The sequence below is a fragment of the Pantherophis guttatus genome, chromosome 1 (assembly GCF_059756535.1).
Source record: "Pantherophis guttatus breed Tessera chromosome 1, ASM5975653v1, whole genome shotgun sequence".
Taxonomy (NCBI): Eukaryota; Metazoa; Chordata; class Lepidosauria; order Squamata; family Colubridae; genus Pantherophis; species Pantherophis guttatus.
The window spans coordinates 321,996,634-322,016,992 of NC_142063.1; the positions used below are offsets into that span (position 1 = coordinate 321,996,634).

Here is a 20,359-nt window from a genome sequence, read left to right on the forward strand (position 1 = left end):
TTGGAAAGCCAAATGTAAATGCCATCTGCATTTACAAGAATATCACCAGCCCTTACATAAACTCAATAGGTTTGCCTAAAAATAAAAATGTTATGTACCTGCAACTTGCTACCTTGTTTGAAAATAAGTCTACCTGGCCAGATGTAAAGGATGATGGAGCTGACTTTGGCGAAGGAAGGGAGAAACTTACAAAAGAGTTTACACAGTCTTGAGAAATGGGGGGGAAAGAACTTCATTCAACTTGATTTTGTTTACATATAATCCTCAAGTTACTATTATATAGTTACTACTCTTCAATTAATAAACTTTCAAAGTTTATTTGGTGAAAAAAGTAACTTATTATTAGTCCTTATTCTTATGGCTGTCGTAGCATCCCTGTGATCATGGGATCAAAATTTGTGTACTTAGCAATCAGTATACCTTTACAATGGTTCCAGCATCCTAGGATCCTGTGATCACCATTTACAGCCTTCTCGAGTGGCTTCCAACAATCCAAAGGTCATAAAATCAGGTACAACTCACAACCACATCCCTTAGCGATGGAAATTCTGATCCCAATTGTGCTAGGTTGAGAACTACCAGTTGTATAAGATGGGATGGAGAGAAACTTCACAGGCCTTTAAAATTCTATGTTGTTGCCGCCAGAATTTCATTTGCACAAAATTGGAAACAAAGATTTGCTCCATCAAATACGATGATCATAAAAAAGGTGCTAGAATGTGCAGAAGCAGATAAATTAACTGGAATTAAAAGACCGAGAGGAAATGATTTATTATGAGACATGGAATACATGGTATAACTGATTGGAGAAACAATCCAAAATTAATGTATAAATGTATAAACATAAGAGAAGATTGTGTAATAGATAGATATAAATTGTAGTGAATATAGAAATTCGTAAGTAATACATAAAATGTATGGGTATATAGTTGGTTATAGATATTATTACAGATTCCAGTATCGGAAAGCTGTAAAAATGTAGCAAGGATGTTAAAGATGTAAATGTTGAATAAAAATTATCTAAAAAAAATAAATAAATTCTATGTTGTTCTACCTTACACAATTTACACAGTTTGGTCTAGTGGTTAAAGCATCAGGTTAGAAACCAGGAGACTTGAGAACTCTAGTCCCACTTTAGGCATGAAAGGAGGCTTGGTGACATCTACGAAGATTCTCGGTCATCCAGGTCATGGTTGTCTCAAAGGTGGTTTTTCAAGAGGCAACTGAACTTTCTGGTTTTTCTTTAAAGATGTTTCACTTCTCATCCAAGAAGCTTCTTCAGCTGTCAAGTTCTTGAGGCCGGTCTTTAAGCCGGTCACTCTCTCTCAGCCAGGGTTCTTCTTGTGGGAAAAATAGAAGGAGGAAAGGGAAGTATGTATGTACTCTGCCTTGAGTTATTTATGAAGTAATAAAGGTGAGAGAAAAATGAAATAAATAAATAAATCAGGAGATCTGATTGGCTGTGCCCTTTGTAGTCCCCATTTGGGAAAATATTTGCCAATATTCTCAAAACATGAAATTTACTCACAAAGTGAAAAAAAAAATACTTGGAAAATATGCAAACTTTTATTGGACATCTACCCACATAGGCTTTGATCAGATTGGGTCCATTTTATTTCAGGTGCTTTTATGCCTCTTCAATTAAATACAAGAATCAGTTTATAAGATGACACAATAATACATTATATCAATATCATATCACTATCATAATATACACACATAAAATCAGTAAATATATCAAATTCAAAAAGCTAAGGGTAATAATTTCGATTTATAGATAATGGGCTGAGGGAAAGGATTAAATTCTGCTTGCTTATCCAGGGATAAATCTTATTCACCACAAGCCTGCAGTCAAATGTTTTTTTCTCAAGCAAGTTATTACTCAGTCTATCTGTACTGATAACAGCAATATTCTTCATACCTGTCCTTCTGTCTGTTCATTTGAAAACCCTGCCTTTTACTGTCACTTCTGCTTTCGTAACAGCTCATGCTTTATGGATTATTTTAATTACACATAATTTTTCTTCATCTGAAAGTATCTTTTGAATTCTTTAAATTAACATCCTTTGTCATGATGCTATTGCCATATGTTAACAATTCATTTTTTTAAAAAATCAGACCTTTGTTCAGACGTATGCATCAGTCCAATTTATCTTAGTTTTACTTTTGCTTTACTTTCCACCTTCAATTTTCAGAGTAAAGGTTCATTTTTTAAAAAAATAGAGCTTTCAAAATAACAGGAAGGGAGGGACGTTTTCTGGTTTACTGGTTACATACCTTTTTTGCCCTAGATGAGATGCTTCATGCAAGTAGTGTTGAGATGAGTTACTGAAGTCATTCAGCATATATCCCACTCTCTGATAAGATTATATTCAAAACAACACACATGGAAAGGTGACAGCTCCCCATCCTTTCCTGCGTAGAAAAATGGATGATGTAAAATGGCCCCATCCTCTAATCCAGCAGTCACCAACTGGTGGTCCGTGGGAAAACTTTGGTGGTCCGCAGAAAAATCATTTCCATTTTTTTAATATTGCACTAAATCAGGGGTCCTCAAACTACAGCCCCTGCGCCGGATACGTGCAGTGAACATTTGTGTTGCTGCAGAGAGTCTCCCCCTTCGGGGTCTTTTTGTGTGGGTTGGAGGGGGGCAGAAATTCTGACTGGGGTCTGTTTCAGCCTCCTGGTGCAGGGCTTTGGACGAAGGCTAGAGGGAAGTGCCACTGGTGGCAAGGAGCTGGAGGGCCTCATTCCAGTGGGATTGCATCATGACCTGGAACTGGCTGACCACCTCAGCCCGCTGAGCCTCCAGGCGCCAGTACCTGGCCTTGCACTCCTGCAGGTCTTCCCTCTGCTTGGAAAGCCTCTGCTCGTAGTCCTGAGTGAGGTACTTCTGCTGAGCCCCCTTCTCGGTCAGATCCAATTTGAACTGAGCCAGCTGTTTTGCCAACTCTTTCTCATGGTGGCTGCTTAGCTCCAACAACTGCTTCCTGTTGGGGCCCTAAGGAGCCCGGGAGGGCAAGCAAGGAGTGACTGGCAGGAGTGGGGTGAGTAGAGGCCGGCAAGGCACCCCTTGATGTGAGTGACATCAAGTTGGCCACGTCCACCCAGTCACATGACCACCTAGCCACGCCCACCCAGCCAGTCATTAGGCAGATCATATTAGTGATCCGTGGGATTTAAAATTATGAATTTAGTGGTCCCTGAGGTCCAAAAGGTTGGGGACCCCTGCTCTAATCCATGGTCAAGTTGTATGGATGGTAGCTAAAAGATTAGATTTAATTCCTATGATAGATTATGTAACTCTAGGTTGCTATAATGGTTCATATTTTGGCCATCTCTTTAATGAAGGGTGTCAAACTCAAGGCCCACAGGTCAAATCCATCTCGCAGGATGCTTAGATCTGGCCTGTGGGGCTGCCCTGGAAACAGGGTCAGCCCGCAGTGCCTCTGCCAGCAAAAATGGGCTCCTGAGCTCCGTTTTTGGCTGCGATGGCCTCCTGAAACCCTCTGCTAGCAAAAACGGAGCTCAGGAGGGGGTCCTCCCGAGCTCCATTTTCACTGGCAGAGGGTTGCAGGAGGCCCTCACAGCTGAAAATGGAGTTCGGGAGCCCGTTTTTGCTGGCAGAGTGCTCAGGCCACCATAGGCACTCCTGACAGAAGTGCTGTCGAGCTGGCCACGCCCACAAAGGTCAACCACAACCCTAATGTGGGCCTTAATGAAATTGAGTTTGACACCCCAGCTGTAGAGTAAAACTATATTGGTTTGTCTTGGCAGCAGTGATGTACTCTTGGAGGTGCCTTAGGAGTTGCCAGCAAAGGTCCTGGAACATTTCCCTCCTCATTTAAGAGGAGCCCCAGTTTATTCCAGTATGTGGGACTTTCATATTATTTCAACCTGTCTCCAGGAAGTCTCTTATTACAAGAAGAATCCCAAAATGCAGTCTGGTCGTATGCTTCTACCTCAATTGCACAGGCTGATCTGCTGGAGTCCAAAAGTGGGCTCATACCTTCATTTTGTAAAGTCTCTGCAGACATTTTCTCCTCCAGCCATGGTTCTTAGTATGTTTTGTCAACAGCCAACTGTGCCTTGTCATTCAATGGAGCTGCAGAGACTTATTTGGAAGTTCAAAATGCATTTAATGTGTTTATTATAATAAAGTAATGGCTCATGCAGGCATCAAAGCGGCTAAATAAAGGTTGCAATCCCAAGTGGCAGTGGTTATAGATGAATTACTGTAATTATCCTCTGTTAAATCAACTTCCCCAGCTCTGAAACATCTATTTTTCATATTTTTATGGTATCAGTCTGCTTGCAGCGTCTTGGCAGGTAGCAGTGCCTGGCTGCTGACCTCATTTGAATTCAAAAGCTAAGTAACATCATGCCTGGTTAGAACTTGGATGGGAAATCTCCAGGGAATCCCAGAGCTGCAGGCTACATTTGGAAGTGGAAAAACTTTTAGAAGAAAATAGTGGAAAATCGAAAACCTCTGTATTGTTACCAAGAAAACTTATTCTATTTAGCCATTTGATACAGTGTGGAGATTCCATCTGCTGCTTTGATCAAATGCTTGAGGTGCCACCAGTGGGCTCCAGATCTTCAAGACACTAAACTAGGTATCCGTGTTTCCCAGTCTGATATCATCTAGATTAAGTTTAACATATTTTTTTCACTACAGTGTAGCAACCTCCTTGTTGAAGGAACCCTGAATGATATACCATAAACAAACAAACAAACAAACAAACAAACAAACAAACCAGCAGTCAAGCCCAGTTTAAATAAAACCACTATCAGTAAAAACAACATTCCTGATAAAAAAAAATTAAAATAAGGTTTCTTATAAAAATGGTCTGAAAGACAATCCTAGAGTTTTAATGTCCTACAAATATTTAGTTAAGCAGGCAGTTCTTTAGTATTGGCAAGGAGGCACCAGGTGCAACTCCCCAATTCCTTAGCTAACATGTCCCTGAAACCTGAAACCCTTGCCAGATGTGAGCATAGCATTTCTGTACACTGTAACTATTCACTAAATCTGCATTACTATTACTATTAATCTTCTCATCATTCCTATCACCCATCTCCTTCCACTTACGACTGTCTAACTGTAACTTGTTGCTTTATCCTTACGATTTATATTGTTTCCTAGTATGATTCGATTGCTTATTGTACCCTGTGACTATCATTAAGTGTTGTACCTTATGATTCTTGACGAATGTATATTTTCTTTTTATGTACACTGAAGGCATATGCACCAAAGACAAATTCCTTGTATGTCCAATCACAGTTGGGCAATGAAGAATTATATTCTATTCTACAGTTGACATGCTTCAAGGCTTTATGCATGTTGTGCTCTTGGGAGAGCATCACTGTCTATATTTCATTTTCCTTCAATATCTATAAGAATACATCTAGTATTCTTGCTTCGTAGCTTCTCTGTCTTGCTGAAATGTCATTAGACATTTGAATGCCCCAATAGATATATTTATAGCATATCATTTTGTTGATATGGATTTTGGTGTATTTGATGTATACTCTAAAACTGTAAATTATTTTACTTAAGAATCTTCTGGCTATATGTTTTGAAATTCTAAGATGTGTTTCATTTATTGCAAAAGAGGATATATTTTATAGATATTTTCAGTGCATATTGACCAAAGTCCCCCATTTTCCCCTGAATAATTCTAGTTTCATTTTCTCCTAACTCTTTTCCACCCCAAACATTTGCTCTTATGGAATCACTGTTGGCTTAAAGAAAGCACTATGTTTGTAGCAGTTAAATTGTTGCCAGAAGGAAGCAGGGAGTGGTCATTTTCCATCCCATCTTGGACAGGAAGTATATTTTTCTTTCTGTATAGAAGTTTTACCTCTTGACCAGAGTAAGATATACTGATGGAGGAGTATGCATATTTGTGTATAATTGGAACTGTAGTCTAACTTGATTGGAAAAGTCTAGCCATTCAGTACTCAAGTCTCAAAATACTCACATGGTTATTTTTTTAAAAGAATAACTTTACAGATAATTGTTGATTAAATGTTATTAATAATCCCTTGCACATATTAAATTTATAGGCTCTAATGCATCTTTTTGAATAAACTCAATCTGCAGCTTATGAATTATTGATATGGCTATTTTCTTATTTTCCATTCTCTTTCTTTGTCCAAGCTTTGCAAGGTAATACTTTAACACTATAATTTCTTGATCTGCTGCAATGATGCATTGCCATGCTTATCAGCATTTAATCTCTCTCTTTCCCTCCCTCTCTCTTTCATCTTATGCACAGATAGGTTTCTCTGCAGAATTTTATTTCAGGCCACTCTAGCAACCCAATGTTGCTGTTAATTAAAAATGCCAAGGAAAGAAAGATCAACTGACAAACCGATTATTTAGACAATCTTTTCTGCTCTCTTCTACATGATTCTTGCAGTACCTCCTCAGAAAAAGGCTGAGTCATAGGTCAGTCTGAGATACAAATCGATGCTCATTGTTTGGTTGTGCATTTTAAAGCAGAAGCTCCCATTTCTTTTGGGAGCAGTGGGCATATTTAGAATTTTGAAAAAACAAGGGTGGTTTTGCAAAAGAATTTATGGGTAGATGGTAACCAGTTACAAAGGGCCTTTCCCTCAGTATCAAGTTATCATAAAATCCACCCATACTTGAGTTGGCTGAAAAATACGATATGTGTTGTTCCAATGCTGATCCATATCTTTCCTCTGCTCACCTGTTCCTGGTTACTGGAGTTAGTGGACTCCAAGATAACAAAGCCTGATATACCTTGGAGACTATCCTTATACAGTACCCAGTAAAACAAAAGTACTAATTTATCAGAATGTTACCAGCCATTCCTACTATCCTCCTCCCGTTGGCATGCTCTCTGTTATTGCTACTTATTTTTGTCATTTTTCTGAAAGATGCACAGATCTCCAAGCAAAATATTAGACTGTATCTGCCCCTAGTTTTATTTCATAAGAAAGCTAATGGGACCTATTTGAATATTTTTTTAAAGACAGATGGTGCTTGAAGCTGGTATATTATAGTGTGCTTGGTTTGGTTTTTTGTTTTATTAGCAGACTTTTCAAATGTAAAACCCGAGTGAAATTGGGAGCATCAAAGAAGATGTCCAGAGAAACATTGGCTCCCTCTAGATCAGGGATGTCAAACTCAATTTCATTGAGGGCCACATCAGGGTTGTGTTTGACCTAGCGGGGCTAGAGTGGGCGTGGCCAATTCCACATCACTCATGTCAGGGGCGCCTGTGATGGCTGAAGCTCTCTGCAGCGAAAACGAGCTCCCAAGCTCCGTTTTCAGCTGCAAGGGCCTCCTGCAACCCACTGCCAGAAAAACAATCTCTCTTTTCACTGGCAGAAGCACCACGGGCCTTTGCTGTTTCCAGGGCAACCCCGCCAGCCAGATCTAAGCACCCCACTGGCCGGATCCAGCCCCAGGGCCTTGAGTTTGACACCCCTGGTCTAGATGCAACAGTGGTGGTCTCACATATTTTAAAATGATTTAGCCCAGTGTAAGAGAAAGGTACCATAGATAGGTCTCAGGCTCATTGGGGTAGATAGATATTTCTTTAATTTAAGTTTGTATTGTTGGCCATTAAATCTGGGGCCTTTTGGATAAGAATCTGGTGAACCCAAGGGCTGTTTCCCACAGTTCAGTTAAAGCAGTCTGCTTTCATCTCCGAGCCAACATAAAGATAATGGTTATAGTTTTTGCTGTTCTCATTGCCATATTGTATTGTCTTTGTTCTAGTTTGCAGCCACATGACAATATTTTTATTTCTTGTGCAGAGAAGCTGCCACCCACCATTCACCTTCTAATAACACTAACCAGCAGGAAAATAATCTGCCAGTCACAGCAGTACTTATGATTGATACAGTAATGCTTGGGCAAATATCTTGATTTATGGGCTTAATTTGTCTGAATTTGCTTTCCATTTTCCCTGGCCTGAATCAACCCAAATAGCTTACAAGCATAGGTTGCAGCATTGGCTCCTTTCTGTTGTTTCATTGTGCAATCTCACCACAACTTTGAACAATGGATAGCACTCATTAGCCAGGCTGCTTTTGAACACAGGTTTAATGTTTTTTGCAGAAGAGTACTAAACAAGTTTTCATTTAGAACTTTTCTGGAGAAGTGCCAAACCTCTGTTCAAAAGCATCAGCTGACAGCTAAGAATGGGGATGGGAGTTGTATAAACTGGATCCTTCTCTATGGTGCTCCACTGAGCAACGTCCCTCATTATCTACTGCTGTTTTGGCTGCTGCTGAATAGAGATTTAACACTTTTCCAGAATTGCAATTGAAATTAGTTTACTGATCTTCTGAAATAATGTTAAACTCTTGTTCAAAAGCAGTCTGGACAATAACTAACAAACAATAGTTCTGGGAATTGAAGTCCATAAGTCTTAAAGTTGCCAAGGTTGGAGACCCCTGCTCTATATGGTATAAGATCCATGAAGGAGCTTAGGTAGGAGCTTACACCATATAAAGCAGAGAGATCCATCTTTCTCCTATTTCATCTGATACTTAAATTCCTACTGTCAGTTCTTACTTAAGCTAATCCAGTTCCATTTCAAAGATTGGTTCAGAGATCTCATTGAACCTGAGGGGTCTCCCGAGAAAGTGACATCAGGTCTGCTGGCTTCTCATCCCTCTTAAAGAGAGTTGCTATATATTGGGTAATTTAAATGCCCTACTTTTCTCTTCTTCCTCCCATTTTTTGTGAATTCTAATTGGTCTTTTTGTATAGTTGGAAAATGTTCAACATCATTTGAATCGCTTTAGCTAATCCCTGTACTTGGTGGAAGCCTTAATGCATGCCTGCATTAAATAAAAAATCAGCGTTCAAGGATTTTGTGTGACATGGTTGGGCTTCCATGCAAGCCAGACACCTTGGTCCAGTGTTTGTCCTTTTGCTCCAGGTTTCCCCATCCATTCTATCCTAGAGGGAAACGCCACGGCTTCCTTCCTGACCTCGGGAGACCTAAAACTTCCTCTCAAGAAGCACCTCTGTGACTCAGCAGAATTCTGCTTGCACAGCGAAGGCTGCTTCATTTACATCAGTTGCTGCCAAATGGACCAGGCTCTGGCTTGGGTACAGAGCTCTCTCTGCTGGCAGAATTGCCAGCAGGTGCAAAAACAGTCTCGTCCCAGCCAGCTTTTTCACACTTGCTTATCTAGCATAGCAAGAAGTAGGACATGTTGGAGACTCATAGAGCCTCCTTCATCTCTCCTGAAAAAGGCAAGTGATGACCTCTGCTAGCGATCCCTTGGCGGTGAGCCTGGCATGGTGCTGGAAGGCGATGCACTTGACCAGAGGTACCTGTTTTTTCAGTCTTTGCTTTTGTGTGGATGAATGTTCTGAAAGAGTGATTAAGGGACTTCAGTTATACACAGCTCTGGTTCCTTTCTCTCTTTATTTTTAATCTCTTGCATTTTGGGTTGTCCTATTGAGGAGAACTGAAATGGCCCCGGGGTTTGAAGCATCAATAAACATATTGGTAAATAAGTGCATTGTCTGAATGACATCCTGGTCTTAAGCCTTAATAGCATTTAATTGTTTGGACATAAATTATATAATGTTGAACTTATATTGGATTTTACTTGTGTTTAGAGTATGGCATGATATTTGAACCCAGCAAGTTGGGTCCCTAGTAAGCAGAATTGGTACCAGGCAGATACCACATTGCTAAATGAGAGTAACAACAGAAGGTCTCTTACTTTTCTTGGGATTGCAATATCTAGAAGTAGAAGCCCCTAAAATTTACAGAATAATGAAATTAGAAACAGCTTTAAACAGTTTCTACCATGTTGGCTGATGTGCTTGTAGGCATCAGTTGTCGTAGTTTGACTCTGGCTACTGGATAGAAGTCAGGAAGATGTGTGCAGCCTATTTTAGCCTTTTCCTACAGCACGGGTGTCAAACTCGCGGCATCACGTTGCTGTCACATGACGTTCCGCAACACTTTTCCCATTTGTGGAGCTGCGGTGGGCATGGCCTGCGTGTGACGCATCCGGCCCGTGGGTCACCAGTTTGACACCCCTGTCTTACAGTATAGACAATTTATATAGCCAAGGAAGAAATTGAGAGATGTTACTGTTTACATTTGATTATTGATTATTGTTAAAGTATATTGCTGGGATTGATTATCTTAGTAATAAATTATATTCAGGAAAAAGCTTTCAAATGTTAGTAAGAAATAGATGGCTATATCCAGAGGGGGAGGAGGGAAAGATTTGCTTATTCTGAGGAAGCTACACTGTCTGCATCTTTCCTTATAAAAGCATTTAAGAACAGCATTGCATAGTAAGAGGCTGTTTCTCCTACAAATGAGAGGGTGGGATTCAGCCAGAAGTACTGAAATGTTTGGAGTGTAGGAGTAGAAGTGGAGCTTTTGTAAACTTACACAACAGTGCTTTGATTTTTCCCTTGCCTTCTCTTAGTCACACAAAACTCTGTGCATCAGCAAGAAATCTCCCAGAAAGGATTTTTCAAAGCTATAAATGGATCTGTTTGCATCAGTGAAAAGCCAGCATCTGAAGTGCAGGTTGATAAACATCGGTCATAATTTAACTTTGAAACAAAGAAATATATTAACTTTCCAGTTTTATAACATCTGGCAGCAATTAAAAACAGTGGCTCTTCAAAAGTCTTAGTATCCATACTTCAAAAGTATGGAAATAGTAACTAGGGGAAGAATTTCATTTCCTCAGAAACAAATATAAGGAAGGATTTTGAGTAAATGTTGAGAATAGGCTACTGATATCTATGCAACAAAAGGGTAAATGCAGTCAGTGGCTTCCTGCTTAGCTTTCTGGAAAGGTCACTCCATACTTCACGCCTGGGAGGAAGAAAAAAACAATTGTAACATTATACTCTTAGATTAATCATGAGTTGCAATTGATTGGAAGCCTGTGTTTAAAAGTGCACCGGGTACTGGGAAGGCAAAAAGTTCTTTGTTGTTGTTGTACCATTAATCCTATTGTACAGCCTGGTGGTTTTCCTACTTTCTAAAGGTGAAATCACTGGCAGCTGCTGTTACAGTTCCTTGCTTCTTACCTGCTACTCCTTCACCCACCAATGTACCCCAGTCTACCAACATGGAATGGATGTTCGTTTGCTGAAAGTCATTTAAGTTGCCAGATATAACAGTGGTTTGTATTGCAGATATGGCTACCACTTCCATCTTCAGTCTACATTGCTCCGTGTTAAATTCCGTTCTCTGTTCTTCCATTCTTAAATCTCTCAAATGCAGAGGCTGTTCAGGGGTTTAAAAAAAATACCAAACTCTTGCATCTGGTTATCTTTTTCTTTAAGAGGCAGAATAAATGTCTATACTTACCTTCTCCTTGCAGAGGAAAATCCTACTGTGTTGACACCCGTGGACTCAATGTCCCATCTGCTTCGGCCTGCGGGGGAATCAGGCCTGTCCAGAGAGGAGAAAAGGAAGAAGTTTGTTGTTAGGAAAATGAAACAGGGTCTTTTAAGGAGCCCCAGTAGTGCTAACATGTGGGCGATGCCCTTTGCCAGGCAAATAGTTCCCAGGGATTCCTCCCTTGGTAAGCAGTCCCAACCTCATAACGAAGGCAGAAGGCGGCATTGTTTAAAACCCCAATGCCTGGAGATCAAGAGGCTTCCATGAGGCCACTGAGATGATCCTAGTCCTTGGTACAGCATATCACGGGCACAGAGTGGGCTGGGCTTGCTGACGGAGCAGTTCCTCTGTCTATCGGGTTCATTTAACTCTTTGTCACAAAAACAAAGGGCGAGACTTTAGCTGTCGCTGGCTTCATGATCCCCTCCGAGCAGCAGATGGTGGCTGCAAGTAAATCGGGGTGGGGGGTGGGGGGGGAGGGTGGAGGAAGAGTAACATGCAGTATATGCATATTGTGGGTCTATTTGTGGTGGAGGGTACTTCTCTGTGTATGCCGGCACTGGCTTTTGTTTCTTTTTTTTTTCTTTAATTTATTATTTTGGTTGCCATCAATGACTTTGACGTTTGGTGTTGGACTCTGGTGTTACTCATTGTATCAGTAAGCTGCTTTTAGAGGAGCAGATTTGGTTTAGCACTTCTGCATAATTTTATCATGGGACACCCATCTGCAAGGTGGGGGGGAGGGAAAGGAGAGGTCTCCTCGGAGTCCTTGTTGAAAGGAATTGGAGCTTTGCAGCCTGTGGAAGAAGTTCTCTTTGACTGTAGAATAGATCATGCCCCCCTAGTCATTCAAATAAGTTTGCTCTTTGGCTCTCAGAATCAGTTATCCAAGGGTTCATCTAGTCTTAAAACAGGTCAGGGTTTTTTGAACTTCGCTGTAAAGTCTGTTTTCCCTGTTGTCTATGTTGAGGGGGTGTATGGATTTGATCAAGAAAACTTTGGTGCTTATAAAGGTGTGGATCAGTGGTGAAATCTAAAATTTGTTACTACTGGTTCTGTGGGCGTGGCTTGGTGGGGGGGTGTAATGTGACTGGGTGGGCATGGCCAATTTTTTTTTTTTTTTACTTTTAAAACCATTTTTTCTACAACCTCTTGGGGAAGAGGTTGTAAAAAAATGCTTTCAAAAGGCTCTGACGATCCCAGCTGAGTTGCCTGATTGTCACAGGGTTTTTAAAAAACCCTCTGACGATCAGGCAACTCAGCTGGGATCATCAGAGCCATTTAAAAGAAAAAAAAGCCTCTGATGATCGCGCGGCTCAGCTGAGCATAGTTGGGGGCAGGGATTTTTGCTACCGGTTCTCTGAACCACCCGCCTCCATCGCTACTGGATCGGGTAATCCGGTCCGAACTGGGAGCATTTCACCCCTGGGGTGGATGAACTAGACAACATTTCGGATGGTGCAGCTGGACTGCTTCGTGGCTAGTAATATTGTAATAACTACCTTTCGAGCACCGTTAGTGCTCTGTCCTAATTATTACCTGGTTACATTGCCTGAACTGTAATGTTTTATTAGGAAGTCCTCACTATCAGCCTGTATGTTGGACTGTTGCTGTCATTCTCATATATGAGCTTGTAGAGGGAAATAAAATCGAGAGTGATATTATCTTGTAGAAAGTTAGCACCCATCCCTCTCCTAGGAAAATGAAATATTCTAGGAAATGTTTAAAAAGGCAGAATATTATATTTTCCCTAAAGGAGAAACATGTTTCTAAAGACAAACTCAGAGCCTCAGCTCCCTGCCCCCTCCCGCCCCACTTCCCAACCCCCCACCCCCTCCGGCAGATATTTTGGTGCTAACCTATCTACAAGACAAAGGCTGGGCCAACTTATCTACAACATGATAGATGGCCCAGGACATGATAGAATTAGCCCTCACTCAAGATACAAACCAGGACAAAGCCATTAAGCCATAATTGGAATTGCCCAAAGCCCCTTCATTACATCATCACCCAGCAAGATTCAACCAGGCCTAGGACTCAAGTTACCCTACAACCTACAAAGTTACCCCTTTATAGCACCATGGGAGTCTGACAACCAATCAGAGTACATTTCTTACACAGGAACAGGAAGTTCCAAGGCGGGGCCCAAGAGAGAGTATAAATCTCTCTCCCTCTCTCACCCATATGCTTATTTTGCCCCAGACCTCAAACCATGTGGTCCTGTCCACCATTAAACCATTTTTCCAAGCAGTCTCCATGTTTACAGTGTCTTTCTTCCCACTTGGAACTTAACCCAGATGGAGATTTCTTCTAACAATTTCAAATTATATAAAAGATAGTACCAAGTTAGAGGAAGCGTGGCTGATGGCTACCAGATCACACTACAGCTAGTCCTTAACTTACAACAGTTCATTTAGTGATTTTTCAAAGATATAATAACATTGAAAATAAGATCACGTGATCAAAATTCAGACAGTTGGCAACTGTTTGACGGTTACAGTGTCCCAAGGTCATGTGATCACCTTTTGTAACTACTAACTTAACAACTGCAGTTATTCACTTAACAGCTGTGGCAAGAAAGGTCGTAAAATGGGGCAAAACTCACAAATGTCAGACTTAGCAACAGAAATGTTGAGCTCAATTATGATCATAAGTTGAAGACTACCTGTATTGCATAGGTCAGGGGTGTCAAACTGGCAGCCTGTGGGTCAGATGTGTCATGTGCAGGCCATGCCCACCCCAACTGCGTGAATGCGTGAAACATCACGTGACGGCAATGTGACGGTGCGAGTTTGACACCCGTGGCATAGGTGATTCTTGAATGTGTGACTTATGCCTTTCTTGCATACCAGTGACCGAGTTCTTGAGTGTGTGATTGACCAATACTACCACTGCAACTAAGACAGGCAAAACAATCACGGTACACAAACTATATCATTAATTTATAGATTTTAGCATAGTAAAATATGATGGTAACAGTGATAACCACTAGTTTGGATGTCTTTGGGTGGGAATTGTAAGGCTAAGAAAAATGCCTCCTTAAAAATATATCTCCCTTTATAGGAACATGGGAATTTCTGTGTTTCTTTTTATGGTTGATTGGGAGTTACGGGTTCAAGGCACTTTTTCCATCTATGGCGATTCTCAATCATCCAGGTCATGGTTGTCCCAAAGGTGCTTTTCTAAAAGGCAACTGGACTTTCTTGGTTTTTTCTTTGAAAACATTTTGTTTCTCATTCAAGGAACTTCTTCAGCTCTGAACTGAAGAGGTTTCTTGGATAAGAAGAGAAACACTTTCGTGAAAAAAGACCCCAAGAAAGTCCAGTTGCCTTTTGGAAAAGCAAATTTGGGAAAGGCATTTTTTCCTTTCTCCTTCCCCTTGTAAAAGCCATCTTGCTTCCACCAGAAAGAACAAAGTCTAACTTTGAAAAGAAGGTGCCATTGCTGTCACAATTACATGGTAAACCCATTCCTTCAGATTGTGAATAATTTCTGATGCCATACTGATGTTTTTTGGACATGCTACTGATTCCACAAAACTCTAATTGCTCATCAAATGCAACCTGTTAGGAAAAGAGGTTAGCAAAGAGGTTGAACAGCTGCTTTGCCTATAAAAATTCACAAATTCAATCCTAGGTTTAATTTGAAAACCCAGAAAAGCTGATGTTAATACCAACATTCTTAAGATTGATCAATTAGTGTTCTGACTGCAGAGAAGGCAATTTTGTACAGTTACTTTCAACTCAGCAGTAGATTAGACATTCTTCTCCCTGAATCTATCCTAAGGAACTATTGTTGGCAATAGTGAAGAGTAGAGCTTCTGCGGCTGTTATGTATAAGTTGGGTTGACAAAATCAGAAATGAGGTGATAAGCTGGGAAAGCCGAGGAAAAATCATAAAAAAGTGAAAGTTAGAATATTTTGGACATCCAGAAATATACAGCATAAAGGTAAAGGTAAAGGTTCCCCTCGCACATATGTGCTAGTCGTTCCCGACTCTATGGGGCGGTGCTCATCTCCGTTTCAAAGCCGAAGTGCTAGCGCTGTCCAAAGACATCTCCGTGGTCGTTTGGCCAGCATGACTAAACGCCAAAGACACACAGAATGCTGTTACCTTCCCACCAAAGGTGGTCCCTATTTTTCTACTTGCATTTTTTACGTGCTTTCGAACTGCTAGGTTGGCAGAAGCTGGGGCAAGTAACGGGAGCTCACCCCGTTACGCGGCACTAGGGATTCGAATCGCTGAACTGCCGACCTTTCTGATCGACAAGCTCAGCATCTTAGCCACCGAGCCACTGCGTCCCCATAAATATACGGCATGCGTTTCACTTATTATTAGTCCAATTTATATGCCGCCCTTCTCCATAGACTCAGGGAGGCTTACAATGCATTATAGCAATAGCCTGCATACTTTTATGTATATACCTGCTTATTAGGGCTTCCCCCCCCCCCCCCCAAGAAGCCATGAAGAACATCATGGCTTCAAAATCTAAGGGACTGGTTTGGACAAAACTCAGCAGCACTTTTTCGTGCGGCTGTTGATAAAAATAGGATCGCCTACATGATCGCCACATGGCACAAGAAGAAGAGCTTCTGCATTGGGAAACAACAGAAATTGTAGTTCCTTCCATGTCCCTTTCTGAACATCCTAGAAAAGCTCTGCCTTGTCCCTTTAGAAGTGGAATGCTGGATTAGATGGTAATGAATCTCAGCTCCCAATGCAGGCTTTCTTTTTTTTTTTTTCTTTAAAAAAAAACCCCTCTTTAGGGTATATTGATTATGCTGGTTTGGTAATTTGTGTCAGTTTTTATGGAACTGTAAAAAAAATAGAGTGGGGATACTTAGCTTCTCATGCAGGAGAGGGAAGGAGGGAGGTGAGTCCCATATTATGTAGATTAATTAGATAATGTTTGCAAATTGTGTTGAACATGGCAAGAATGAGATAAAAGCTAGGCCTTATTATGCAAATTGCTAGCGGCTTTTGGTAGCTGGCAAGGGGCCAGAAGGGCTTTTCTCGTTTTCCCATCTTGCTGCTTCTCCTTGATGAGAAATATCCTTCCCTTCCAGAGAGAAAGAGAGACTGTCTACCCCTCGAGGCTTCCTTCACTGCATCACTACCCCAAATCATTTCAATTTTGCCTGACAAAGCAGGAACTCCCTCTGCAGGCTATTTCTGCAGTGGTATAACATTACTGCTGTCTGTGCTTTGGAAAAAGTGAGAATTAAGACCTGCTAAATCATCTTTCAAAGCTGCTGTGAATTTGGAGTGCTGCAAGGCTTGGGGTATTAATTGAAAGAGGTGTTTAAAATGAATCCACCACAAGCTCAGGAGGTAAATATTTGCTAGAGGTTAAATTCATCTAAAAATGATTGCTATGTAGCTTCGGGTGGATGGGTTGATTGATTTTTTCTTTCTTTTTTATTAAAAAACAAACTTTATTATAAACATAAAAAGATAAAATACCATATCAAGTATATACAGAATACATTTATATTAATCCAAACATCATTATTTCCTCACAACAAAAATAGAAAAAGAAAACAAAACAAAACAAAAAAGAGGAAAAAAAATGTAGAAAGTGACTGTCACTTTATCACATCCTTTATCTTGATTGATTTTTTCAAAAGGCAAATCTTGTCTCTTTTTCTGGACTCCTCTTGCCATGTTCTACTGGAACGCAGATCCCATTGTTGGAAGAAATATCCATCTGGTTCAGTTCCAAGTAGGGAGAAAGACACTGGAAACATGGAGGCTGATTGGAAAGATGGTTTTATTGATGAGCAGGACCACGTGGGTTTGAGGTCCTGGGCAGCTGACCACATGGAGTGGAGAGTGAGGGTTATTTATACCCTCTCTTGAGCCTTGCCCTTGAGCTTCCTGTTCCTGTGCAAGAAATGTATTCTGTTGGCTGCTGTCAGACTCCAATCCTGGGAGTTTGTCTGAGATAAGTTTGGTTGGAGTGTGCTGATGCAATGAAGGGGCTTGTTGTGCAATTCCTAGTGTGGCTGAAGGCTAGCCCTACCTTTGTTCAGAGCCAGATCTTGCTGCAGGCAGTAATGGATTACCAAATCTGGGTTTCTAAAGCTACCCCGGCTCAATATCTGCTTTGGGGTGGGAGGCAGGGAGCTGGGGCTCTGAGTTTCTGTCTCCCTCAAGATTTTTATTTCTCTTTTAGGGGAAATATAATCTTCTGCCTTTTTAATATTTCCCAAAATATTTCATTCTTCTAGGAGAGGGGTAACTTCCCTCACCATTTTTCCAAGCAGCCTTAATGGATCATATATCATTATTTTTTGTTATTATGTATGGATTTGCTATGGCATCAAAGACTGGAACAGTCATTCTTTGTGCAGACAGGAAATACGTGCATATATAAAATAGTAACTGAAAAGTTCTACGCAGAGCACTGAACTCTTATTTCCAAGCTTTACTATTCAGCCATAGGGACTAGAACACATGTCTGTAAAATTGATTGCTTTCTCAAACACCTTGAGGTTTAATATAGGCTGTGATGAGCAATCAGGGATTGATTCTCATTAAACATGAGAAGGATTGGAAGTACTCCGTGGGTATGGGGCTGTTCTCTGGAGGGATATGAAATTTGGGAAGATGCTGGGAATAAGAAAATAATTTTTAAAAGTCAAATTGAATAGAGTGATATCTAAATTCAGAGACGTTTGGGTTTATGATATGGATTTTTTAAAAAAAATTGAGTGTAAAATTCAAGTATTGCACCTCCAACTTTATTCTTGGCATTAGAAAGAATGCCATTGGCTTATCTGTTTATCCCAGTAGTTTGAATATTTTCAGTTACAGTTGGTAATAGTTGAGTACTTGGAATCCTATAGACATATAGAGGAAAAATGCTGACATTAAGTATGAGAGCTTAAGCCTGTAGGGTGACATATTAGACATAGAAATGAAGAAGTCTAATTCAACCAAGGACACATTCTAATTTGTCAAAGACTGCATTTAAAAGAGATAATATAAAAGACAAGTCAGAACCCATTCAGGGTCACATACGATCAATGATCTCATGCATGATCATAATAAATGGTTTGATCATGAATTTCTGAATGTAAGTGGCAAAAATTGAATTTCCCAAAACTTTACGGTATCATATTGGGAGTAACACAACACGTATTATATGGACAACTTTCAACATTTGTTCTCTACAAGTGTATTTTCAAATACCGTAGAAAAAATGTTAATCTTGTCTTTAATAAAGTTTATTAATAATGGAGCTATATATTATCAAATGCTTGGCTGACTAACAATAATGTAGGATGAGAGGCTGGATAGTTGTAAAATAAATCAATATATAGCGAATGTAGCCATTCTTATAACCGTTAATCCTTCTGCAGTGTCTTCTTTCCTTCCCGCCCCCATAAACACTCTTTTTCTCAGAATTATTTATAGTCTTGGGTCTTGATGGAGTGAAATTGCACAAGTAATGGCATCACATGGGGAAAAAATGGTTTGAGAACAGGATAGATGGTACTTCTGCCTGCCAGTCTTTCATTTCCTCACTAGCGATTTATAGCATCTTCCAGAGTCAAATAGCCATCATTGTGCAAGAATAACAGTAATGTGGACAGGTGTTTTATTAATTCAACATGGCTGGTGATGCTATGAGAGGCTACAGAAATTACTTTTATAGTTTCCTCTATACTTGATAATGTTGCCTTAAATAATACTGAAATACATATATGTTAGAGAAGAAATAACAACTTTGATTTACTCAAAGGGAGGAGAAAAATGACTGAAGGTGCGTGGCCCACAGCAGTTCCTATGGAGCTCAGGGCTCCAAGGGGAATTGGGGCTTGGCTAAATGTGCTGGCATGGCTGGCTATGATATAGGGATTGAAGTGGCATTTTTCAGTGCCACCGGAGCTGAAGTCCAGGACTGGGGGGCAATGGAAGCTGACTGGGACTGTTGAAGAGCCCAGGCCCAGTGCTGCCATCACTGAGTGTCATTGTACAGAATGACCAAAAGGGCATGGATTGGGGGGGAGGGGGAGGGAGATGGGGGTTCATGCACCCCTGCAGTCATGAACACTGCTGGGCTGGGTTGAGCCAGCTGAAGTACCCCCATCTTGCATGCAGCCTGCACCAGGCCTCTCAGGGCCTCCCCCATCTCCCTGAGGCATTCCTGCACACTTTACCAGGGACTCATCTACTTAATGACTCACAGTTCTCATTTAATGCCTGCAATCCAGAATGCCATGATTACAGTTGTTGAGTGAGGTAATCTTGTGGCATTGAGGAGTACCTATACCTTTGGGTTCTGCAGTTTGTCATCATCTATTTAATGATGCCATATCTCTACTTTCTATTCTCTTTGGTTTCTGCCTCCAAACAAACAAGTAGCTGACTCTTTTCTTTTTTAATACAAAGCAACCTCTTTATAATGAAATCTTGCTTTACTTGCCTTTGACCTTACTTCCCATGATCACTGAAAACATAATTAACTTGCTCCATTTTATACTGCCCTCTCACAGGACTCTGGGCGATATTCAAAACAGTAAGATGTTTATTAAACAGTATGATGTTCATTACACTTCCAAAACATTACAATTAACGCTTCTTTGAAAAATTAACTATAGCTATGTAACTATTACATAAGAACTATATTGCTTGAAAAAAGAATATATATACCCTATATTAAAAATAATGAAAAATCTGCTAAGGATTAAAGCTAGAATAAACAATAAGAGTAGAATATTCTGACAGTTCCTGGCTGTGCCAGGCCTTCTTCCCAAGGCCACTCCATGCCAGCATCCAATTCTCATGATACTTTGGAAGCCTCTTTCAGCAAATTGCACCAACATTCCTTCTTGAAATCACATGAGGCTTCTGAACTATCGGGAGAACAATTCCTGCCATTCCCCATGCTGGCATCCAACTGGTCTTATTGCATGATTTGGAGAAGTTAAGCCCTGGGGGCGATGGCAGTTGGCTGAGACTTCTGCTCGCCG

At 40.6% G+C, this 20,359-nt stretch overlaps 1 protein-coding gene and 1 long non-coding RNA gene across 14 annotated transcripts in view; one reads left to right on the plus strand and one right to left on the minus strand.

Moving 5' to 3' along the window:
* The window catches only part of EFR3B (EFR3 homolog B), a 140,301-nt gene that overhangs the window by 38,688 nt on the left and 81,254 nt on the right, over nucleotides 1–20,359 (plus strand). For 2 of the 8 annotated variants that reach the window (XM_060693107.2, XM_060693108.2), the window contains exon 1: nucleotides 9,197–9,324. The exons of 5 other annotated variants lie outside the window; for them this stretch is intronic. In XM_060693107.2, coding sequence (XP_060549090.2) covers nucleotides 9,255–9,324 — 70 coding nt within the window. In that variant the 5' untranslated portion in view covers nucleotides 9,197–9,254. Of the gene's footprint in view, nucleotides 1–9,196; nucleotides 9,325–11,774; nucleotides 11,832–20,359 lie in introns of those variants that run through there. One more of the 8 variants, XM_087883347.1, reaches the window with a different exon arrangement.
* On the minus strand, nucleotides 865–11,675 carry LOC117667671 (uncharacterized). Of its 6 annotated transcripts, none has more exons than XR_004592097.3 (6): nucleotides 11,581–11,675; nucleotides 11,349–11,432; nucleotides 11,066–11,264; nucleotides 4,010–4,114; nucleotides 2,278–2,415; nucleotides 865–1,337 (listed from the first exon to the last, which is right to left on the minus strand). It is a non-coding gene; the product is annotated as an uncharacterized LOC117667671 (long non-coding RNA). The 6 variants fall into 6 exon arrangements; XR_009622939.2 differs by having other exon boundaries at nucleotides 865–1,340; XR_004592095.3 differs by having other exon boundaries at nucleotides 865–1,388.